General features: G+C 50.7%; 1 protein-coding gene across 9 annotated transcripts in view; it reads left to right on the top strand.

The window, feature by feature from the left end:
- CNTFR (ciliary neurotrophic factor receptor) overlaps window positions 1-24,979 on the top strand; it is a 215,388-nt gene that overhangs the window by 117,606 nt on the left and 72,803 nt on the right. For all 9 annotated transcript variants that reach the window (XM_062599511.1, XM_062599514.1, XM_062599513.1 and 6 more), the window contains one exon: window positions 10,783-10,864. In XM_062599511.1, coding sequence (XP_062455495.1) covers window positions 10,783-10,864 — 82 coding nt within the window. The remainder of the gene's footprint in view (window positions 1-10,782; window positions 10,865-24,979) is intronic.

Genomic DNA, 24,979 nt, shown 5'->3' with positions numbered 1-24,979 from the left:
GCCTTTCCCTGCCGGTAACAAAGCTGCCCTGCGCGTCCCGCTGCTTGGTGACCCCAGCTGCACGTTGAGCACAAAGGCTTGAAGACAACCTGACGCGCCTTGATTGAAAAAGCAACTGCAGGAGCAATTTGGACTCCTTGGGTCCAAACAGGTCCGTGCCACAGCAAGAGAAAAAAAAATAGAAGCAAAATATTAGTGCTTCAATTTGGGCTTCATGTTTTTTCTCCACTTTCCTCTCTAATTTTATTTTTCCGTTTCGTCTTTGCTGCACTTAAGACAGCATGTGACTGTGACACATTCTGGATTTTAATGCTGTAATGTTTTTCTCTGCCCTTAAGCTTTGTTTCTTAAGGGTAGTTTGGGAGTTCATAAAGTAGGCTGGCCACAGACTTTCCTCAAAGCAAAACCCAGGATTTTGAGCAAAATCGTGGGTGTTTCGAAGGGCGATACAGCCCTGAGAACAAAAATAAGAAATGTTGCAAGCATCTGCCTGGAAATCACAAAGTGAACCAGAATTTAGGAATTTAGGAACAGCAGGGTGTTCCTAAAAGGTTTGGAGTCGTTTGCTTGGGGTGGAGGTGCTTTTCCCCCCATCATTAGTTTTCTATTTTTGTGACTGGAGACCTGAAACTTGAGGTGATAAAATTTAGTGGGGCAACAAGAGCTTATTCCTGCAATAATCACAGCTGGACAGGCATGGAGTGTGCCAGCACCAGCCCCGAATGAGCCGTTCTTGTGCGATTTCTGCAGCTTCCAGGAAGGGGCGTTGGGAAGTGTCTGAACGGTGAGCTTCTCCTGTCTCTCTCTGAAATGAAGGCTTCTCTATCTTTTATCGTTCTCCTTACCACACTATATGTCAGGCCAGTCTCAAACCTTGCAAGGATTGCCTGGCACGGATCTGGCAGTCTCGGGGTTTGCTGTCCCGGGAGAGCCCGCAGGCAGCACCAGCTGCTGAGCAAAGTTGAGTAAAAAGGAAGAAAAATAGAGCAACACCGAACAACAACATTTCCCTGGGATACTTCTAAATCCAAATTGTCTTCCGTCTCAGAGACTGTTGGAGCGTGAGTATTATTAAGGACTGGGGCTCATCTGCTGTTTCTCAGCCCTGGTTGCGTTGGAGCCCAGGAGAAGTAGACTTGGAGACAATGCTTCCCAGCAGGCTCTGCGCGTGGGGATTCAGGTCTCCTCCTGCCCTCCCGTGCTTCCTCCCAGAGCCAATTTCTAAGGAGTGCGACGCTATTAGTATGCTGTGCTTTGTGTTGGCTTTTATCACCGCTGGAACAGATGGCCGGGTTTGGACCGCTGCCCTCTGTTTGCAGATAGACCAGTTAATTTTGTGGCAGTTGCGAGGACAGGTACAAGCTGTGGGAAACGTCCCCCTTCAGGGCTCTGCAAAAGGCGTGGGGACCGGACGGTGGCAGGCAGCTGCCCACGCTGCGTGCGTGTGTAAGGCAATGTTTCCCTGTAGTGGTGCCCGCGTGGAAGTGGCACCAAAGCGATGGCCGTGGAGCTGACGGCTATTTATAGGCAGGTTTGCTGGAGATGTGCCCCTACTACATTTTACTGACGTTGCTCAGGGAGGTAGGGTGTGCTTGGCAGGGAGCTGCGTGACGAGGAGGATGCGTTCGTTGGGAGGGCAAGGGTTTGTGAGGCCAATTCCCTTCCCGTGCTCGGTGCATGGGTTAGGCAGGTTTCAAGGACCCCTGCCCATGCTTGTCCCTTGTCTTCTCTCCAGGGGCATGGTATGAATTGCAGAGTGTCATAATGTGGTAGAGCTTATGTAATTATTTTGAGAGGACTTTTATATATTTTTGTGAGAGGAAGGAAACCTGCCTTCTTCCTGGAGCAGAAATCCCCCAGACCCTACAGCTGCAAGGCAATGACCGAGATTGGCCCTCACTGGGATACACCATGAGAAACCAGGGCAAGGATGCTATGACTAGCATCCCTGAGAGCCATTACTGTTTCTGGTACCCATTGGACTTTCTGAATGCTATGGTCCCTGCCCCAGAGTGAGCATGTTGGAGCCATGGGTCCGTGCCCCAGAGCCTGGTCCAAACCACAAGTGAAGAAGTTAGCTGTTCTTGAAGCCAGCTCAGCAGCCATACAAAGACTCTCAGTCAGCCTGAGATATTTCATGGGCAGCTTAGTCATCCTTGAAGTAGTATCTCCTGTAAGTATCTCCTAGAAGGTTGCTCAGGTTTTATCTGGGCTGATGCTCTCTCTAGTCTCCTTTCTTCCTCTCCATGGGCTAGGTGAGAAGTTTTAAGGCAGTTGCACTTCTTGTTCAGACATTTTGCTTGGATATGAGGGTAAAGGTAAGTGACTCCAGGCTTCTGTGCATGTGTAGTGGAGCCAAGACCACCTCAGACTTACAGTCTGAGATGCCCCATTACAGATGCACATTTTCAATCAAAGCAGGTAGGAAAGTTTTTCAATGGCTTTGCTCAACTCTAGCTCTGTCTTGTCCTGCTCAATCCATCTTCCTCTGTGAGTCGGCTTGTCTAAGCCCTGGGCACCTTGATGATTGGGGTGAGCTGTTATGTGTCAAGTAGAGTGCATGTTGCCCAGCTGCTGTTATAAATGGGCAATCTGTCAAGATCTGGCCTTGTTTAAACATCCAGGAGAGATGGAGCTTGCATAGAAGTCAGCCTTGTCCTCGGCTGGGTTATCCTGACCTCCAGCTGTACATGGAGGGAAGGTGACTGAGGAAGGAGAAGTGTTAGTTCTTCTTCTACGGTAGTAGGAATTCGCTCTTCTTGGCTAGGTGCGTGGCAGGAGCAGCTCTGTCTCTGAGAAAGACCAGTCTGGTTATTCCCTAATTTACAGCTTACCCTGGCTGATGGCACCTTCTCTTCTGCAAGAGCTGCTCACCCACAGAGCCACGCAGTGATGAGCAGGTGGTCGGTGGGCAGAGGATGGAAAAGCATCCAGTCCCGTGGATCTTGTCCCTTCCTCAATGGCAAAGGGCCATGAGTTGAAGATAAAATTTGGGTCTTGGTGACCTAGTCCTAGTACTTTTCATTCTTGCTCTGCGAGTTTGGCCAGATGCCTTCACCTCTCCATGCTTGTTAAGTCTAGACTACCACGTGCATGCTGGAAGACAGGAAGAGTCTTTTCATTTAGAGCATCTTGTACAGAAATGTGTGAAGCCAGTGGTATTCCTAGATGGGACTGTCAGAGGAAGGCTGATCAAGAGGCTCTTCTGTGGAGTAATCTTTCCTCCATGAGTCCTCTCTTCTGGCATTTTTGTTTCATTATAGGAAAGGGAAGAAGTAGAAGGAGGAAAGTAATAGTACTCAAGAGCCGTGAGCGTATTAACTTCGTCTAGCCTGAGTAATCCCCCGGTGCTCTCCGTCTGGGGGGGCAGTGCTAATCACCCTGTTGACAGCAGGGGCTTAAATTAGATTTAAGAAGCCCTTTCAAGTGGAAGCAGCTCTGACCCTGCAGGTAAGGCTTTCTGAAGCACATATTATGGAGGTGATAAAGCCTGTCTTTTCTCTCCTCTTTCCAAGCAACAAAGTGAGGTTTAGCTCTGACAGGGACATTGTGAGGCCGGGGGTTTAGGGCTATTAGAAAGCCTCTTGTGTGAGATATTAACAGACAAGGATTTTATTCTCTCTTTTCCCTCACCCTCCTACCACAGGAAGTCTGCCTTCGAAAAGGATGTGGCACTCTGCTTTCAGGAACACGACAGGCAGAAGTGGCTGAGCATGCAGGTATAATCCATACAGGAACCAGTGCTGGATGACCAATGAGATGGTGAATGTTTATGGGGCAGCTGAGGATGCCATGCCCTTTTGAGTGCCTCACTTCTCATCTTTCTGGCACATGCAGCTCTCCAGGAGCCCATGAAAGAGTCGGTCTGAGCTAGAACCTGAAGGGACACTAGAGAAGTTCCAGCTTCCAGATCCCCAGGGCTGGAGGAAAGTTGTGATCTCTGCTAGCAAAGGACTGGGCTGAGCAATAGAAAATGACTTTGCTAGGCCTGTTTCTACTGGGTTGGTGCCTGGGAAGGGTCTGCAGCAGGTTTCTCCAGTGCAGACATGAAGTGATGAGTGCAGAACAAGCGTATCATAGCACCCCTGGTGCAGGAAGGCTGTGGCATGTCCTGTTGGACATCGGTATTTCAGAGTATCTACAGTCAGCGTATGCAGTATAAGGCGCTCGTAGCAACTACACTTGTCATCTGTACTACAAGTGTACCATAACATCTACAGCCAGCATCTGCAGCGCAGGTGTACTGTAGTATCTACAATTGGCAACTGCACTACAGGTGTACCATAGCCTCTACAGCTTGTATCTACAGTACAGGTGTCCCATAGCACTTACAGTTGATGTCTGTAGTACAGGTGTACTGTAGCATCTACACTACACCTGTGCTGTGACAAGCATATCATAGTGTCTGCAGTATCAGCGTGGCAGGGACAAAGTCTTTGGAACACACTTGGCAAAGCTGGAGCAGAGACACGCAGGGTGGAACGGAGTTAAAGGAGCTTTTATCTTTCCTGCCTCACCACTTCAGAGCCAGGCCCTGGTCATAGCAGAGCTGATGGGAAATTTCCCAACAAAATGTTTTATCGTAGCAAATGCTGGGCTTTGGAACTACATCTTCTTTTGCTGGATGAATCTGCTTTCAGAAGTGGCCTTATTTCTCTTTGCAGGGAGGAAGCTGTGGCAGGTGAGACTCTTGCAGAGTTCGAGCACTTAGCCTAGGAGTCGAGTCTTTCACAAGCCAAGCAACATCCCCAGCTGAAGCTTTTGGGTGTCTGGGATAGCTCATGGAGGCATTTGCTGAATTGCAGGAGCCTTGAGAAGGTCTCAGGTTGTGTGGGCTCAGAGCAGAAAATTTCTGGTTCTCGTAGATGTTCTCAGGAGGCCAAACTGTTCCCAGCTGGCTGTAGCTGGTTGATGCCTAGTTACCAGTTACCAGTGACTGACCAATGGCTTTGGGGGGGCTGTTAAAAGGGAAATGGAAAGGATGTGGCCCTCTGTTCTAAGTGGACTTGGAAGAGGACACTGGGACTGTTCAGCAGATGATGGCATCCTGTCTTCTGTCTCGATCCATGATTTCCTTCTCTCCTCTTGCCAGGATCAGGACTGTCCTTATCTCATGATGTTAAGCCAATAGCTGTCACGTCACTTGGCCCCTTCCATCCTCCTTGCATGGGCCACCTGTGGTCTTGTTGTCAGATAGATTTGTCCATGGATCCACACAGCCTGATCCTATTCAGGGAAAAAATACTAGAAATACATTTGGCTGCAGTGACAGCAGCCAGAGGTGAACATGTTTCTGTCCATGTTCAATTGTCTTCTCCTGCTAAGACAGATGATGACTGATCTCCTCATTGACCCTGTAGCAAAGAAGCCAAGAGCGGAACGGGATCTTGAACTTTGATCTCATCTTGCTACAGAGTGGGAATTTGGGGCTGGGCTGAGAAAAAGCAATGTAGAGGGAACTATACTTCCACCTGGATCCTGTGGCTGAACAGAGCCCTTCTGTCTAAGAGATGTTCTGTTTCCAGTATTAATTCCCACTGGCCTTGCAGATTTGGTGAAATCGTACATTGTGTCAATCCAGTTGGAGGAGGTGGATGCCTCAGTGGAGGGAACTGGGCATGGCCATGGGATGTGGGATATTGCAGATGCTAAACATTTGTGTATGTTGAAGGAGAAGCGCACTTCCTCTGCATCTTTGTGCAAGCTTCCTCTGCACCTTTGTGCAAGCGTGCTGTGCTCATGGAGGAGTGGTATTGCTGCCCTGGAAAGAGCAAGTCCTGCCTGGGGATACGTGAAGCCAAGCCTCCTTGCAACTTCTTACCGAGGGCTGGTGGTTCATTTTGTTTCTTCCAAGTTTTTTCACCACTGTTGGAAGAATTGCATATATATATGTGCATCAGAGGTGGTGGTGGTGGGAAAAGCTGTGGTTGTTTTAGTCCTGATGTTACCATGAAATGGAAGAAACCTCCCTGGGAGAGTTGCTTGTACAGGATCGCTGTTCAGATCTCTGATCCGAGGTGATTCAGGAGTGGTTTAGTCAAATAGCCAAGGTGTCTCAGGCTGTGTCGAGTGCTTCTTTTATCTTGACAGCTAAGAAATGATTCACTACCAGGGAAAAAGCAAATATTGTCCAAACTCTTCTCTGCAGCAGATTGAGCTTTCCGCTGCTAGGTTTGCTGTGTAATAAATGCAGTTCCCCACCATCACCTTCCAAATGTTCCCTGCCAAAATGGGGACGCAGCCCTGAGACCTGCATATTCTAACACTGCTGGTGATGCACTGCTCACTGTCCCGTGCATCCGCGTGCCAGGATATTGACTTTTGTTAGTGAAATCATTAAACAAACAACTACAGTAAATGGAAATTTGCATTAGAAGCATCTGCAGATTTTGTGGAGGTTTTGTTATGTGCTTGGAAAAAAAAACGTAGCTTTGGGCGAAACAGGCAAACAAAGCAAATACTGCATGGGAAATTGTGATTCGAGTGAGAGAAGAAAACAAAAAGTTGGTTTTCTGTCTAGATTTTTCACACTAAAATAACTCTAGTTCCTGCCGAGCAGCAGGGCTCATGTTTGAAAAGTTAAGTGGAGTTTCATGGAGAGGAAAGTGGCCAAGAGATGAGGTCTCTGTGCCAGCACTGAGACTACTTCTGTCACAGCAGAGCCAGGACTCTCAAGGGAGCTGGGCCATGTCCCTTATCCTTCTCTTTTCCCACCTGTAAGCCACAAGCATCACCCTCCTCCTCCTCCTCCTCCCAGAGCCTTCTGCAGCTGCTTGGCTTGGATCGTCAATGCTTGGGGGCAGGAATCGTCTCTTGCCGGGTAATTGGGCTGCCCTGTGTCAGTGTGATCTGGCCGCAGGGGGGGCTGGCAGGCAGACAGACAGAAACAGCAGTGATTATTTTAATGACTGATAAGATGAGGAGCAGCAGCAGGGGAGGGAAGGTGGTTTTCCTCTGGGGGACGAGGAGTAAATATGAGATGGGGAGTGTGATGGCTAGCAGTGTTACTGGTACTAATGTGAGCTAACTTAAGGCTACAGCGAGCAGACCTCCCGCTTCAAAGAGCAGCCTGATTGCCTGGGGAGTCGGAGGGACTTCATCACTCTCCTGTCCTTCCTGTTGCACAGCTGGGTGCTGCCTGCAAGGGCACAATGGCTACTCTTCCCAGCTGTGTGGCAGCAGGCTGCTTTAAGTGGAGTGCAGGGTTAGGTGGACTGATGGTGGGTGCTCTGGTAGGATAGCCATGGCTTCTCTCCCTTGGCCATCCATCTTTAGTTGCTAGCTGTGTGCAGATCTTCACTAGCCTAAGGAGGCTGGAGCTGCTGCTGGAGACAAATTCAACCCTCCCAGCTTTTCCTTCTCCCCGGTGGCTTCCTGCGTGGCACCCAGTGCCATACAAGTTTCTCTCAGCCTTTTGGGGCCTGTGCTGGCATCTGGATTATCAGGGCTGCCTGCAAAGCATGCCCTGGGCCTCACAGGCTGCTGGAAAGGGCTGGGGCAGAGCCTTGGTGCATGAGGAGTGGGACAGAATTTGAGTCTTGGGGTGGCTCAAGCCACGGGCAGGTTGGATCCAGCCTCACTATAGGCAGCTCTAGGAGAAGGGGGCTGGCCCCGGCCCTCAGCAGCTCCCGGGAGAGTTGTGAGGGTTGCAACTCACTTGGCTTGGTCCCCCGTCCCACCATACTGAGTCCAGAGCAGACCTTGGAGCCAGCTCTTTGAATCCATATAGGAGTGAGTCTCTGTCCTAATCCATCTCCAAGCAGCTCCAGTTCCTGATGGGATAAGCCAGTCTCATGGCTTTTAGGGAATACTTGGTAAGAAATGAATTCAAGATCAATAGAGAGAGTCAGCACTAGTAATTGCTCTCTTGCTTGTGCTCCAGGTTTGCAAGTGCGTATCTCTGTGTCCCTGCAGCTCCTGCTTCTCTCCAGGCTGCTCATCAGCACCATATTTCAGTATTACCCAAAGATTTTTCACCTTTTCTGCAGCTCTGCAGGTGTCCTGCATTCAGATGCTGCTCTGGGTGCGACAGTTGTGGTGCAACTCTGAGCAAAAGAGGCCTTGCCAGTGACATGCGCTGATTTGCTGGCCACCCCTCTCCAAGGCAGTTGGGAGAGCTGAACCCTGGAGCTGGTGCAGAGAGAGGGCAAAGCTTCTTAATTTATTTTCCTGGGTCAGAGCTGAACAGGGTCTCTCTGCTTGGGAAGGGCCATACTTAGGCCATGCAGTTCAGGGACCTTCTGGCCAAAGTCTGGATAAGTATAGGAGCATCTAGGTTAATGTAACACCTTCTGTCTCTGCCCAGATCTATCCCTCACCTCAGAGTCTGAGTCAGGATATTTAGGCTTGTGGCTATCCATGATTGGGAGGGGTTTGAGGGGCACCTCTTTACACTGCCTACATTTAACCAAGAATCAGGTCTGCTGTGTTTTGTATCAGGACAGTGAAGGATTTCTCCTTTTTGTGGAGTTGCCTTTGTGTTCCTGCTCCCTTACCCCCATTCCTGGAGGAGGCAGGTGGGGGATGAAGGAGGGATCAGGGCAAAGGGTGCTGCAACGCTCAGAGCAGAGGGCAGGATGCACTGCTGCAGGGTAGCATTTGATTTTTGCAGGTGGGTCAGTCCAGCTCCAGGGGGGAGCGAGCCTAAAAGACTGCAGGGAAGCATGGAGGAGGTAGAGCATGTGAAAAAGAGGAGTAGGAGAGAAGTGGCATGAATGATAATGACATTATAATTAGCACTTAGCGCTCCTCACCCAGAGCTTTCAAAGGAAGGTCACCTTCATTATCGCTGTTTTGCAGGCAGGGAAACTGAGTCATGGGGAGGCAGGAAGAGTGATTTGCTCAAGGTCACCTGGGCAGCATGGGACTAGGCTGGGAGCAGAGTCAAGGTCTCGTGCGTCCGTCCTCTTCTGTCACAGCATGCCAGGACCAGGCCGCACTGCCAGCCCCTTGCGGCACTGAGAGCCATAAATTCAACAGTGAGGCCACTGGGAGGTCCTTGGTCCTTCTCTGCTCATCTCCTTTGCCACAGGCTTCCATGGCTGTTTCAGGCCCCACATCCCTCCTGGCACTCATGTTCTAGATTAAAAGGCAATCCTCCGCATGTTGCTGATATGGTGCTGTAGATTAGTGAGGTTTTAAATGTTTTTGAAGGTGCGGTTTGCTTTCCACGCATGGTGCTATTTCCCTCCCGGCAGGTGGGCCAATGGCCCAGCTCTCGTGGCAGGGCAGCGCTCACTGGGCTCCCCAGCCCTGCGTTGGCTCCAGGGTGGCCGTGCAGCCTGTGACCCTGCAGGCCTTCCCCATCACCATCATCCTCAGCAACATCCCTCGTGCGCGAGCGAGACAGCAGCCCTGGCTCCAAGAGGAGCAGAGTCCGGGCATCCTGGAGCACCTTGCCTGTTGCATCTCCATCTCCATCTGCCTTTAGCAGGGACGCAGCTGTTGCGACACGGCCCGTGCAAGCCCTTACCTGTGAGCACACACCAGATTGCAAGGCCCTGTGCCTTTCTGCCAGGGAGGGTGCGTTTGCACATCTGATGTGACACCTGTGCCCGAGTCTCCCCGCTGCATAGACTGACTCGCAGCTTGTACGATTCCCTGCGCACGGCTTTGTGTGTTCCCGGGCAGGGGAAAATCTGGGCCAGACGCCCCACGCAGCACTGTGCGTGGAGGCACGAGTTGGAGATGGGGGTCCAAGCTTTCCATGCCCTGGCACGTGATCCCTCAGCGCTAGCTGGTGCCTGGCCTCGGCCTCGCTCACGGGCAGTGAGCTCAGTGCGCAGCGACGATCTGGCTGAAGTTAGACCTTCCCTCTGCTCTGCTGCCCTCCTCTGCTCCGCGCAGTCAAACAGGTCCCGCCTGCAGAAGGAGCCTTGCCACTGGTTTCTGCCAGCCGGCTCCTACCTCCACAGCCCCGTTTTGTTTGATTGTAGAAATAATAAATCGGAGCAAGGGAGCCGTTTGGAAAGAGAGAACTCAGCTGCGCTGGGAGCCTGATTCAAAGGAAGGGGCAGGTTCCCCCTCCCTGCTGCAGCTCCTGCCAACCCAGCTGGCTTCCCAGGCCGGCAGCTATTCAGCCACTGCGGAGACGCCAATGAGAGTTACAGTGTCTCTTGCATGCCCATAAATGCTGCTGCTGTTATGTCAGGCCAGTGCGGTGCTCAGCGCTGTACAAGTAACATCAGCGTCAGGAGAGGCCGTGCTAGAGCAGCAGCTACGTGTGCTAGGCTCTGCGATCTTGCACGCCCTAGGCACCAGCCACTGCTGTGAAGAGCCTGGGTCTCCTCAGCAGCGTCCTACCTCTCTGCTCTCCTCTTTGGGGGAAATGGGGCCTTGAACATGGCACAGCTGCCTGCTTGGAAAGCTGAAGGTGTCTGCAGTCTCTTTGCAGGCAGCGCCTGCTCCTGGGGTAATGCTGCAGCTGCCTAAGAGAGCCCAGCACCAGGGTTTGACTTTCTCAGGGGAGAAGAGGAAATGAGGTGAGAGAAATGCAGTGTTTGTGCAAGGCATTAATGGGGCCTCTGGGCACCTGGCTCTGCTGGCAGCTCCAGTGGAAGGTGCCACAGGCCGTTGAAGGAAGGAGAGCGTGCCAGCAAAATGCCTCTTTTTGCGAAGTTCCCCCGTGGCCATGCCAGCGTCTCTCTTTGCAGCCAGCTCCTTGCGGCCACCCTGCTCCTTCCTTGCGCCCCCGTTGTGCCCCAAGATTGGCTCTCAGGGTGCTGCACGCAAGCTCTCCTGGGGTCCGATGCTGACTGCTGCTCCTTGTGTTTGCTTCCACAGATGGCTAACCCTGTGCCGTCAGCCTGCTGCGTGGTGCTCGCCGCGGTGGTGGTGGTGTATGCTCAGAGACACAGCCAGCAGGGTGAGTCTCTTCTGACATCCCCGATCTTATGTTTCCCCCCCAAAATCTGGGTGCCGTTCCCCTGGCCACTCTCCGGGGGCAAGCTGTGTGTGCTGCCCGGCATTGCCTGATGTTACCTTTCTGGTCATTGTCCTCTCCTGCCCCTAGGTATACCTTGTCCTACCCAGACCCCTTTGTGTCTGGGGTGCTCTTACTGCCAGGATACCGTCTCTAAATCCCCTGTCCCCCTTTTGCGCTTGCTGTCCTGTGCCACCTACTCAGGAAGGAGCAGGAGCAGGGGAGGAGGCAGCCCAGTACTTCATCCTACTCTTGCCTCCTGGGATGACTTTATCCTGGGGTGAGTGGCTGCTGGGATTGACTTTCCACCTCTTGAAGCCCAGCTCACCTGTTTCATCTGTGCCTATGGCCAGCACCTGCACTCAAGGTTGGCCCGGCTGCACCCACCTCTAGCTCATGCCTCTCCAGGTCAGTGGGGCACTGGGGCTTTCCTTAGTGATGGCTTTACAGAGACTAAGAGGTGTTGAGAAGTTGGAGTTGGAGGACCCAAGAGGGTTTGGGGACAGCTGGTTGGGTCCCACCTGTGCGGCCACCTGTGGCAGCCCTGCAAAAAAGGGGCAAAAAGGGGGAACCCCAAAGGTCACTTGCTTTGCTGGTAGCTAGCCTGCCTGTATTTTCTCTCGGTGAATTATAAAGGAGTATTTTGCTGACTGACTCTGAAAGGGACATCTGTGTGTCCATGGGCTCTGTGGGGCTGACGAACCCAGCATGAATGAGAGAGCTGGGGCTGTGCTGAGGTCCGTGTGTGCCTCCATCTCCAAGACCTAGATGGGGAGAACAGTGGGCCATTCTGCTCTTGAGAAGGGGCTTGGACCCATGCTTAACCAGCAGTACAGAGTACACATTCCCATCCAGTTCCCATGTGGAAAATTAGCTCTTAGAGCCTGCTACTGTTGGAGAGGCAGAAAGAGTTGCTCTATATCCAGCTGGATGGTTTTATGTTGCTGGAGACTCCTAGAGATGGCAGCCAGGCCAGTCTATAAGCTCTTAGCCTTGTTTGCTTGGACATGAAGCAGTTGAGGTCTGCTGGCGCATCCCCAGTGCATAGTGCCAGCCGTGCTCTGACAGCAGGGAGAGCCTGCCGGGTGGTGTTGGGTGAGCAGTCCCAGCACCTTCCTATGGTGCCTGCTCCCCAGGAAGCACCCCAGTGTGCTTAGGAGCCAGGGTGGAGGTGAACTGTGTGCTGCTTATGGTGGTGGGATGCTTTCTTCAGAGAAGTGAAGCTGCCAGGACCTGGAAAGACCTAGAGTAAGGCTGCCAGAGCATCCCTTGGATGTATCACTTTGCCTCCCCTGTGCTGCAGGGATGGCAGCCCAACCCTGTCACACAGATAGAAGTGCCAGAGATGGAGGTGCCAGGTATTTCAGGGACATGCACTGTGGAAATGCATTGTCTAGACAGTGAAATGAATCACTAGTACCTGCCAGCACTGGCAAGGGCCAAACATTTCACTGTTGGCAAGCATGTGCTGGTGCTGGGAGCATGGGCATGGGTAAGGCTGCTGTTCCAGAACCTTGGCTCCTTGATCCTGCAGGATTCAGGGATTTGGCAGCTTAGCCTCCCCTTCCCTCCGTTCCTCCTCCTTCCCTCACCCTGGCTGCATTCGGCAAGGAGGCGTCTTGGGCACCAGCTCTGAACAGAAACTGCTGAAGCCTGATGGCATCAACAGGCATCTGGTCTTGGTGTACGGATAAGGCAAGGCTCCCTCCAGCTACAGAAGCTAGAGAGGCTGCTCTGCAATGGAAAATGGCTCTAGGGGGGTTAAAAAGGAGTTTGGGGCCACAGAGCAAGAAAAATAGGGTATAAGAGCTAGAAGAAGACTGGTGGGGCAGTTCCACATCTGCCTGAAATCTAGCTGTCCCCCTCAGGAACTGTGCCATGGATCCCTTGTGGAGAGTGCTCTAAAATGCTATCATGGGACTGGGAGGGAGCCATGGCTCTAGGCCTGTGCTTTGGAGCAGAAGGTCTCCTGTCAGGCCCTGTGCCCACTGTGTCGCTGCCCCCAGCACCTGGCTTGCAGGGCTCGGAGAGGCCGTGGTGCTGCGGCTGGCATCAGGAGCACCTGTCCCATACTTGAGGGCAGACAAGTCTTAACAGCCAAGACAACCTACGTCCAGACTGGGTGGACTGGGGGAAGTGTACTGGCAAGAAGTCCATTTGTAATGCGACTGAGGCATGCTCGACTGTAATAGCTCATGAAGCACTTTAAGAGATGCATTAGCACTGCACACTTGAGTGAGGAGGATGTGACAAGCTGTTAAGTGTGCACGAGCACAGCGCTGCGAGGCCAGGCACCTGCTCCTGGCTCTCGTGTGCACTACGGTGATTACTAAAGCATCCGACAAAGTGCCACATGAATTAATAACAGCAATGTTGGGCTCAGCAGAGGTGAGATTGCTCATGCAATAATTCCTCTGCTGATCATCTTTGGCCCTGCATCTCAGAGCTGTGAGACTGCAAGGGTGCGTTTTTCTGAGATGCAGGAGCCAAGGAGCCCCCAAACTCTGAGACTGGGGTACTGGAGGAGATCAGAGCTAAGCAGATGTACGAGAGCTTCCTTTCCTGGGTATATCTCATCTGTATGGTCCTCCTTGATTACCTCCCCAGGATCATGTTGCTCTGGAAGACTATTTTCTTCTGGTGATGCCCTGTACTCTATACTAATTTTTCATGGCACATGCAATGTACCCTGAGACTGGGTACCTGCCATGCCTAAATGCATGGTCCTTGCAGAAGGGAACAGGCTGAGCTGCCAGCAAGATCACTCCCTTCGCAGCTGGAGCTGAGATACAGAGCGCCCTTGCTTTGCGTGCCCCCCCCCCCCCATCAGGTTGCTGAAGATACAACTGCGGCCAGCTTGATGGGCACTATCAAGAGCTGTTGAACTAGGATTGCTCTCAGCCTTCCACCACCACAGTGCCTTTGGCACCCAGGAGGTGCTGTTCTGCATTTTGCGCCAGCATTGATGCTGTTTTGGGGCAGCTGGAGTGGACCTTAGGTGTTGCTGGAGCCAACAGCATAACGGGGAGACAGCAGCTCCTATTAAACGACAGTTACACAGTGCACTCACTCATTGCTAATCCAATTGCTGCTAAACCAATCGCTCCACACCGCTAATCCCATCCCACTGGGTGGCTCTGGCGGTCTCTGCCGATGCACTGGGTCTCACTGAAACTGGGCCAGCGTGGGTGGGATTGCTGCAGCTGAAGTGGACGGTGCGTTGAACCGTGTCCTTTGCCCAGCCTGGCCGTGGCAGTAGGCTGATGCTGAGCTCCCCCATGGGGCTTGCTGAGTGAGTGGTCACGGCATGTGTTTTGCAGCAGAAGCAGGAAAGGGAGTCAGCTCTGGGCATGGCTGGCTCTGAGCAGACCTGCCCTGCCTCTGGATGTCCCTGCTGGTATCTTCTTCCTCCCACGAATCTGCAAAGCTCCTGGCAAAGCTGAGAGATAGACAAAAGTTTCAAGAAGAAGCAGGATGAGTCAGAGGAGGAAGAGCTGGTTGAAGGCCACACAGGAGAGCCTAGTATCGTCTGCATTATCTGGGGTAGCTCAGTTTTCTCCGGCCTTTTCCTTCTTCTGTTTTCTTCCCTAGGTAGCAGTCATTGCTGGTTTGTTTCAGAATATGGGATGGCAATAGGAAAACCACAGGGGAGAACAGAGCTAAAGCTGCCTGCTGTAACATGCACAGCTTTGGTAGGCTGAGGCTTCGGTTGTGTCCCCCGTCAACACTGAGAACTGCATTGGCAGATCCCCTGCCCTGCAGAGAGCCTCCCTGCAGCAGCGCTTAGGTGCCCTCAAGGGAAGGGGAAAGGCCATGGCATGGAGACCTGGGACTTAGCCAAAACTCCACAGCCTGGCAAGTTTTTAGATGTTGGAGTTGCGTAGCCATGTGTCAGTTCACAAAATCTGTGTGCACGAGTGATTTCAGCTCTTTCTAGCCACTGCCACGCCTGCCTGTGGCTGAAAGGAACTGTTACCCAGCTACAGAAATCCTGGCAAGAGGGAACTCTCTTCTCCAGGCTCCTGCCATGGCCAGAGCTTCTTCCCCATCCATCAGCTCTGCCAGAGTTACATCCACATCTGTCCCAGACTGAGATTTCTCTGCTTTTAAAAGAGGAGTCATTCTGCATTATTGATTTTCACCTTGCTGAATTAACTCACGTTTAAACAATAATTATGTTTTCACCCAGGAGAGGAGACAAAGAGATAAACGTCTCTGGAAATGAATGTGTTTCAGATGCCACATGCCGGGGTTAATTTATTGATGTGCATAGAAGCTGCTATCTCCTTGCTTTCTCACCAGCAACAAGCAATTAGCCCCTATCATTCCTCAACCAAAGAAGAGAAAGAGAGATTTTGTTTCATTACTTTCCCTCCTCTCTTACGCTGTTCAGTCCTTGTGCTAATCTTCTTTTGCAATCGGTTCTGCTGCAAAGCCTCCTGGGAGTTCATGTTTGCATGCACCTTGTTAGAAATGCTGACCACACTACAGCCAAGGCAAAGTCTAGGCTGGTAAACAGCCTTTGCAATGCACAGCAAAGTGATGCAAATTGACTTCTCAATGAGAAATCATCTGTAGTTACCTCCTCTCTGCCCTTCTTGCCTTATCCAACATTATCTGTGTTGCATTTGTGGGCCAACTGGGATGCAACCAGCTCTTTCATGGCCCTGCCAAGTCCCCAGGGCATCAGACTGGTACAGTTAAACTTGTTGCTTTGGTTTTAGGGGTATTCTCTGGGATTTGTGTGGGTTTTCTGTGTAGAAGGTAGTTTGTGGATTTTTACAGAAATATGTGATTGGTTTGTAGATCTCCAAGTGGCTTTTGATTGCTGTTTGAATGATACTCAGTTAAGATACCTGTATTTAAAGTGTGATGAGCTATCTATGCCATGAAGCTTTCTCTGTTGTCTATAAGTTGGATGCACAAAGAGGTTGTTGTCTGAATTTCTCCAAAGGAGAGGAAACGTCAGGCCAAAAGAGATCTTAAGTTGCTCAGATCACCTGTGGTTAGGGTTTGTCCTGGAGCTTTTTAACCTCTTTATTCTTCCAAAGACCCCCAAATTTAAGGGCAGGAGGAAGCGGTGTGAGTGCATGGGCCAGAGGCCAGACTAAAGTGTCTTTCTGCCTTGTCGTGAACAAATGAGCAAGTCCTGTGGCATGTTGTCCGCAATCCTTCTCACCTGAATTCTGGAAGCCTCAGCATCCAGCCGTTGGATCTCCTTGTGCCTTTCTCTGCTAGATTTCAGAGTACAAAGGTTTACCCCTGGCTAGGTACTTACAGACGTTGACCAAGTTACATTTTAATTTCCTTTGGTTGAGCTTACACTGGGCATCCTGCATTTTTCATTCCAAACTGTTTCTTGTTTTTTCCACATTGCACCAGTCAGTCTGTACTGAACTGTTTTCAGTTTGTAGCCATTTTTTCTGGAGTGTTCTCATCTGCTCTGAAGGCAGCACTGCAGAAGTAGTGTCTCCAGATCTATATCCAGAGGATCTCCTTCTTCTCTTCTCTTCTCTTCTCTTCTCTTCTCTTCTCTTCTCTTCTCTTCTCTTCTCTTCTCTTCTCTTCTCTTCTCTTCTCTTCTCTCTATGGCATTGCAGTGCCTTTCAGTCATGCATTAAGTGACATGACTAACATCTGTCATATGTTGTTTGCTTTTTCTGTCCTTTCCCCAGGGCAAGATGTGTGTGCAACAGAGTGTTTTGGAGTATTTGTAATTACCCGTACCCATACACTCACTGATCTCTGTTTATGCTGGGGAAGGCAAGGTCAAAGGGAATGCATATGCCCACCAAGAGGAAGGCCAGTAGGCTTGAGATGGTGTGTGCTTCGTGGAGAGCTTCATTCCACATTCAGTCTTGGGCCAGTGCAAGGGAAAGCTCTGCCTTCTGCCTGTTACATACTATCTTCCCACTCCACTTTGACATTTCCTTGCATCTCTGGCCAAGTTTCACGCTAGTCATAATGTACTGGCACTTCATCTCTAGGTGGATCCTGCCAAGGCCTTATCAGAGTGGTCCTGCCCAAATCACAGCCCTGCCTCCTGTGAATCTGACCTACATTCCTTCCCTGTAGATGAATGGACTTGCATTTGGCTGCATTAAAACACATGCTCTTACTGAAGTAAGGCTAGTATATTAACTGCTTCAGATCTCTGTGTACAGTAGACTTGTCCTTTCCATAATACATGGCAGCCTTTGTGTCACCAGCAAATTTTGCCAGCAACAGTTTTACGTTTCCCTCAAGCTAATTGATAAAGCAAGTGATTAGCAACAGGCCAAGCACAGATCCCTGCAGGGCCACAATAGAAACACCCTCCTGCAATGATGATTCCCCATTAACAATTAATTCCCCATTAGCAATTACATTTTTTAATCCTTCCTGTTGTAATTCTGGATGCTGTCATTATCCAGCTAGCTGAAATATTAGCCTTATTCCAAAATCCAGTCCTGTTCAACATGAGAGCTGGTTGCATAGAGCTTCCAAAACCTCTCTCCAGTTAGGAAGCAAGATTTAGCACAACCTCTTCCTGCCTTATACCTCTTGCTCTCCATGAGCCATCTCACTGTTCCCACCATCATTACCTCCATAGGGAGCTTGGAAACCCAGAACCAAGGGATGGTGCTGGATCAAGAAACAGAAATCTTTTGGTATTGGAAGGATGTTATCAAGGTTAGCTCTGCACAGTCAAAGCCACAAGGCTGATTCTCGGGCTAAATGAGCTCTGTGCACAGTGGTATAATACTTATTCTGGTAAAGGAGCCAGCTGTACCTGAAGGCCTTTGGTCTCAGGATACGTCACAAATAGATGCGCCTGCTTGGGAGCTGCCTGCTTCCCACTGCAGGAGGCTGCTTGGGGAAAGACACATGCACGAAGGCATTGCTGGAGGTGTGAGCACCCCAGGACCCCAGCTTCTCTGGCAGAGTCGACAGCAGGTGCTGCCCGCACCTCTGTGCCCTCCCCCCCCCAAGCACTAGCTTCACTTCTGTAAGCAGCTCATGTACACGGTGAGTGAGTCAGCCTGAGTCATCAGGGACACATTATCTCTCATACGAAGGCTCCAGCACTGGCTGCTTAGGTACCACGATTAGAATTCGAGCTTTGCTGCAACGTGGAGTCTGCTTAAATCATTCTGAAGGCTGCTGTTCAAAGGTGGTCACCTGCTCTTCGTGGCTTGGTCTCGTTTGCCTTGCTATTTTCTTCCACAGGCTAAGCTGTTCCAGGTCCACATGTGTCTGTCTGGGGGCAGGCATCATTCTGGTGTGGTTACTGTGGTTACTCTGGGGCCCATCCTCCAACCTGCCCCTTGCTGGCAGAGTCCAACCTGACTGTACCTCTGCGTGGTAGATGCATCCTTCGGATGCCTTTGCAAGGAAGATCATTAGCCTCCTTCCTTGGGCATTTGGCACTGTGCAGCTTCCCCTTTTACAGAATCATAGAATTATAGAATCAGTAAGGTTGGAAGGGACCTCTGGAGATCATCTAGTCCAACCTCCCTGCTCAGCAGGGTCACCTAGAGCATGGTAGACAGGGTTGCATCCAGGCGGGCCTTGAAGATCTCCAGAGAAGGAGACTCCACAACCTCTCTGGGCAACCTGTGCCAGTGCTCCGTCACTCTCATAGAGAAGAAATTCCCCCTCACATTCAGGCGGAACTGCCTGTGCTTCAATTTCTACCCATTGCCTCTTGTCCTGTCACACAGGGCAACTGAAAAGAGTTTGTCCTCATCCCCTTGGCACCCTCCGTTCAGATACTTGTACACATTGATAAGATCCCCCCTCAGTCTTCTCTTCCCCAGGCTGGACAGGCCCAGCTCTCACAGCTGCTCCTCGTAGAGCAGGTGCTCCAGCCCTCTGATCATCTTTGTAGCCCTACGCTGGACTCTCTCCAGTAGCTCCATGTCTCTCTTGTCCTGGGGAGCCCAGAACTGGACACAGTACTCGAGATGAGGCCTCTCCAGGGCTGAGTAGAGAGGCAGGATCACCTCCCTCGACCTGCTGGCAACACTTTTCCTAATGCACCCCAGGAGACCATTGGCCTTCTTGGCCACAAGGGCACATTGCTGGCTCATGGTCAGCTTGTCATCCACCAGCACTCCCAGGTCCTTCTCTGCAGAGCTGCTCTCCAGAAGGTCAGCCCCCAGCCTGTACTGGTGCCTACGGTTATTTTTCGCTAGATGCAGGACTCTGCACTTGCCCTTGCACTTTCTTTCCCCATTCCCTGGCAGCCATGGTGCCTTGCCTAGTGGGAGACCTCAGGTTGACAGCAACTCACCCCATCTGTGGTGACACTCCAGGTACCACCTGTTAAACACTGTACATTATGGAATTTAGGAGCCCTTAAAAGTGTGTAGCCTCCCTTGCTGCTCTGATCTTTCCCTGCTGCCTTCCCAGACCTACCCAGCCCTTATGTGATGAAGGTGAGTCTGGTAAGAGAAAGTCCAGACCCAAACAGGCACACATGCCTCTTCTCTCCATCTGCCCTCCTTGTCCTTTCTCCTCCTCTCTCCTTTTCTCCCCCTCTTTCAGCCCCAAAGTATCTAGCCTTTTTGCAAAGCGAGATGCATCTCCTGAAAGGTTCCCTATCTGCAAAATAAGAAAAAAAAAATAGCCCCAGCTCCTGGAATGTGGCTTTCTATTACTGGACATCCCTCTGAGCTCAAGCAGATTTCCTGCCCAGACATGGAGTGAATTATGGCCGAGCTCTCAGAGGCTGACCTTGTGGTCAGGCGGGGCACAGGCTTGCTAATAAATGTGGTCAGCCCCTACCACAGACAGCCTATTTTTAGTGCCTGTGTTTTCTTGCCCACTGCCTCCCGCTCCCTGCAGCTTTGGGGGCCTGCCTTGTCACTCCGTGGACCCCGGGAGCTGAGTGTCCACAGGAAGCTGGCTGATGCTGGGGGACAGCCCTTGTGGGAGCACGTCTGAGCCTCGCTCTCCTCAGTTTAGACCTAGCCAGGAGGTTTGATTTCCATCCAAAGAGAGTAGGGGGAGATGTTTGCTAAATTCGCACTGCTGAAAGTTGCTGCAGCAGCTCGGGAGGGCAGAGGGGCTCCTGAGCATGCACAAAGCAGCGGTGGCCTCTCCTGCCAGGAGCATGACTCCACTCCATGCTGAACAAGCAGGGAGAGGAGAGCTCGTGGCTCCTGTCTACGGTTTGCATTTGGAAAACAATGGCAGGTCCACAGGTGATTGATGTCCCGTTGTGTAAAGGGCTGTCAGATACGCAGGCAGAGATGCTCTTAAACCACAGGTGGGGAAGAGAGGCAAAGAACAGGAGGAAAAATAGAGAGACTGGCACCTATGCGAGAGGGAGCATCTCTGACTTCCAGATTGAGAAACCTACTCTTTGGAGTCAGTATGCTTCCCGCAGCCTGAAGACATGTAAAGGGTGTTGCCAAACAGCAAACTGCTTTTACTTTACAAATCTATGCCAAAAGATGTTGCTGGAGATGTTTACACTGAATTTACCCCTTTATAGTAGTGGAAAGAGTTAAAAATTAAGCCAACAGAGATGAGGTTCTGGAGCAAACCAGTAATCTGCCATCTGAGAGCCTGGAAGGAAATCTAGTAAGGAAGGTCTGTGGTGTTAACAAAAAACATGAACTCTTCCATCAGCTGCAGGTCTGGTGTGTTGAAGCAGATAACAAAGCTTTAGATTTTTTAAAAAGAAAAAGAAGCTAAAGAGTAAAATTACAGATCTGGAAGTTTTTGGATCAGTAAATCTGTGAGTCTACAAAACTGGTTAAAACAGTTCACATGAGGAGCGAGCGTGAGAAGAAGAAAACACTGGGAGGATTGCAGTCTGACAGGATTAATTAGTTCTGTCGATGGCAAGGAAAACCATGTCTCAGTAATCTCTTAAACTTCATTAAACATATCGACAAGCAATGAAACAGGAGGAATGGGGTTTGTAGTCCACCCAGGCATCCAAAAGAGCTTTGACAAGCGCAAAAGGTTAGCAGAAAATTGATATCCTCCTGGGGTATGACAAAGTATTGCCTGAAGGAAGCAGTGCCAAAGACACTGGGTGTCACAGGTTCAGCTTTGTGGTGGGAAGAAGTTTGCAGGAGGACTCCAGGATCTGTGCTAGGACCTGTGTTTCTTACTTTGCACATAGAGACGTGAGGTAGCAGCCTTGTCTGGTGGCACCAGGCGACTTGGTATAGATAGGGTCACAGAGGAGACAGTGCAAGGAAACGTGGAGCTCTGCCCCGCTCAGTTATGTGCCAGGTACCACCATGGCTCTTGAAAAGGGGCCATGTCCTATCCTGGCACTGATCTCCTTTTGGCAAGGGAGGAAGAAATCTTTGTTCATGGATTATGCTCATCATTGTGTTGCCTTTACGAAGGATTCCAGAAATGGAAGATCATGGAAAGAGTTCCAGTTGACATGGAAGCCTTTAGTGGTTTAGGAGTTTGGCTTGAATTACCCCCTGAAAATCTTGGAAAGGTCTCGCCTTCGAAGTCACATGCAGCTGTCCTAGGGAGCCAGCCATCTCACATTTCTAAAGCAGTCCAATCCCAACCAGGCAGTTTGGGGACACATGTCCAGCTGAACTTGGACTGAAGGTGCTGCTTGTTAATTTTCTGCTTTGAAGGGTTTCCAGTGACTGAAGTCCTGGATCACAAGCTGCTCTGTGACTGCAAAATGAATTTCTGGTCAGACTGAAATTGCAGAGTGCTGCAGCTCTGGGGACAGCTCTGGGGACATTGACTGCAGGAGCCCAAGACCTTACTAGAGTGCGCTACAAATCAGCACTGATGTGCGTCAGCAGGACTGCATGTGGACAGACCCCAGGCCTGAAGGGGCCGGGCAGGGCTGGGGCTCTGGGGCAGAGTCACTCAGGTCCTGTACATCCATCATTAACGTTGGGCATGGAGTGAGTCACTTGCTGCTGGTTGGCTTCAGTCCACCTATGACACATCAGTGGCCAAGCAAAGCCCTGGATAAGGGGAGCGCAGTCAAAACGTGGCACTGAGATCAAACATCACCATCTCTGCTTTCTGAGAAGGATTTGCTAGGGTAGGAAGAGAGCAAGAGCAAAGGGATCAGGAAGCATGCTTAATAGAGCAGATGCTGGGACATGATGTGCATGAACCTTAACATGTAGAAACTTTTTTGAGTTCATTTATCTGGGCAGAAATGGTGTTTGTGTGCAAAGGGAAATACTTAATACTCAAATTCCTAATCTGGGTAGGTGGGAAATGCTGGAGTGTGAAAAAATAAACAGGAGAGCAACTTGCAAGATCTGCAGTTCATCCTAGGGATGAAAAGAGCATCTTTCAGGATAAGCAGGCTTGCGTAGCACTAAATGGAGTGGATCCATGCGGAGAAGCCAATATAATTGTGGCATATTAAAAGAAAAAGAAGGAAAAGAAGACGGATTGAGCGGGGTCTGTGGCAGCCTCATTACAGAGGGGAAAAGCGATGCATGTCACCTTGTAATGGGTACTTTAGGAAGGCCAGTCAGGTGGAGAAGTGAAGTGAGACCGCAAAGCAATCGACAGTGGTGGAGGCAGGAGGGGTTACAGCATTATTAGTTCAGCATATGGACCATTGATCTCTTGGTGTAGGATTTGCTGTGAAAGGTTGTTCTTTAAGCTCAGCTGCCACCAGGTGCTAATTGAAACTAAAGAGTCTGGAGGCTAATTGCACCCTCTTCCTTTGCTTAAAGGCGTTTAGCCAAGGCTGGATTTAGGAAAGGGGCTTTGTGCATGTGACTCAGCATGGGGATGAAACAGCCATCACCTCCCCTCCAGAGGCAATGGGAAGGGGCTAAGTACTTTTCCTTGCACAGCTGCATATGCATGTCTAGGAGTCCATCCCGGTACATAGCCCTGGGTAGGACAATCTACCTCCTGGTGCAAATCTCTGTGTGCAGCTGGCAGAGTACCACACATCCTCTCCTCATCCTCTCATCTTGGGTTCGACATGCCTTACAGAGCCTTTCTAGCTTTTCCTGTTTGCAAAGCCTGGAACATTTCCCCTGATGTGGATCTCTGGTAGTGTGTTTGAGCCATCCAACAATACCCAGGCCCTCCTTAGTTATCTCTCCTGGAATACTACCAAACAGCTAGAGGTCTGCAGGGCTCAGGCTGAAAAACATTGACCTGCAGGGTTGAAAGCCTGGAGGAGTTCTGCCCACAGGTCTGTGTGCTTTGTAGGCATAAAAGAGACAGCACCATCACACCGAAGATCTGGCTGGGATGAATGATCTAAAGCAGAGCTGCAGTGTGTAGTACGTCTTGCTTGCTCCCTGCTGAATTTGCTTAAGTATAATGAGATGTGCATGTGTGTGCATGTATTTCTGATGTTCAGACATTGGCAAGGAGCGTGTACACATCGCTGGATAACACAGCTCTGCTAGCTGAGAGCGGGATGGAAAATGATGTTTTGTTATGCCTGAGTGCATTTCTCCTCTCTGGAAAAACGGTCTCCTTTGTACCCTGCTGTTCTGTGGCCTGTGCAGATGGAGGGTGGTCAGACCTACTGCCTTGAGGATCCAAAACAAGGTAAAGTTGAGACAGTCACGGCTGTTGCTCTTTCTAAGACCCTTGTGGAGGTAACAGAGCTATGGAGCGGGTATAGGGCTCCATCCTTTTGTGAGCAGCAGGAACACAGACACTTCCCTGGTTGCATTGGCAGCTGCTGGTGCAAACCTGTGTCATGCAGAGCACATGCACGGGGGTCCACTGTCTGGGGCTGGTCCTTATAGCCCCGCAGCTCTACAGTTATCCAAGCACAGGTCCTCTTCAACCAGCCAGCCAAGCTTCGCTCACCAGCAGATTGTTTATGCACAAACCCACTCCTGGATGGACCGTAAGCCAAGCCTAGAGCGCTCCCAAAGGATGTCTCAGGCCCTAGCCATGAACTTGAGACTTCTGAAGCTGAGTCACAGAGAGCCTCTGACTCCAGCCAAACCGCAAGCCCTGGCAGTTAGGACTATTGCTGTGTCTGTGGCTTTCCTGCACTGCAGTGCGGTTACTCCAGCTGAGAGCACACTGTGCAAGTAAACTGAGGCACACAGAAGTAAGAGAAACCAGCCCAAGACTTTCAGGTATGTTGACGTATTAAATCAAGAAGCCAATGTCTGTCCATCTCCCTGTGATTTTGCTTGGAAGGCTATCTGTATCTGGGCATAACTGGGACATGAACCTGGAGACCTGCCACAACCCCTGCCAGCTACGGGGACAACTGGAGAGGCTTGGATAAAAGCATGAGAATCTAATGATACTGCTCAGGAGTTGAAACAGGCAAGTGAGCCCTGCAGGTTTCCTGCTGTTTGGAGAGGATGGTGCATTATCTGGGGCGTGCAGCAAACACCATGTGCCTGGCTGGCAATCATATCCAAGTTTCTGTGCTCAGCAGAGTTGAAAATTAACTTTACCTTTATGGTGGAAAGCACAGGGTGATTGACACATGTGCCTATTTCTTCTTTTCTTGGGGAGCAGGTCCCCATGATGTAGAGAAAGATAGTAGTAGAAAAGCTCAGGAGTTTGGATCCCCACTGCTACAGCTCAGTGTTTTCGAGCTTGCAGAGCATCATGCTCAAGCCCCTTGACAGGGTGGAGGAACTGTGGCTGCTGCTGATGGCCACAGGCTCATTTGTTGTTAGTGAGCTGCCACGCTGTTCTCACTGGTGCTCCCACTGGAAATCCATTAACCTCAGCCTTACTGGGACTCTTCTCTATTTGAGCTGTCTCCAAACCTTTGCCACAGAGGATCCTCCCCAGCCTCACCCTGTAACACCTTAGTCCTTCCCTTCCACTTACCAGTCATCACCCTCCTGAGCAGGGCATAGGTCTTTGAGCAGTAGAAGAAAGGGATATACCCAGCCACTGTCCTTGGCAGATGCTTGTGCTCTCTTGCTGGACCCATCACCAGCATCCTCTGCTTGATCTTGGATGCTGTTATGACTCTGTCAACGCTGCAGTTCCCAGCCAGAGCATGAATATTCAGAGGGATATTCAAATAGCCACCTCTGACCATCACAAAGCATTTAACTTGTTGGGCTTTCGAAGAGGTCAGGAAACAGCCCCCAGCCTGTGACCTAT

The sequence above is a fragment of the Rhea pennata genome, chromosome Z (assembly GCF_028389875.1).
Source record: "Rhea pennata isolate bPtePen1 chromosome Z, bPtePen1.pri, whole genome shotgun sequence".
In the NCBI taxonomy this organism is placed as follows: domain Eukaryota; kingdom Metazoa; phylum Chordata; class Aves; order Rheiformes; family Rheidae; genus Rhea; species Rhea pennata.
The sequence above is the reverse complement of the archived record's forward strand: the minus strand, read 5'-3'. Positions and strand labels throughout refer to the sequence as shown.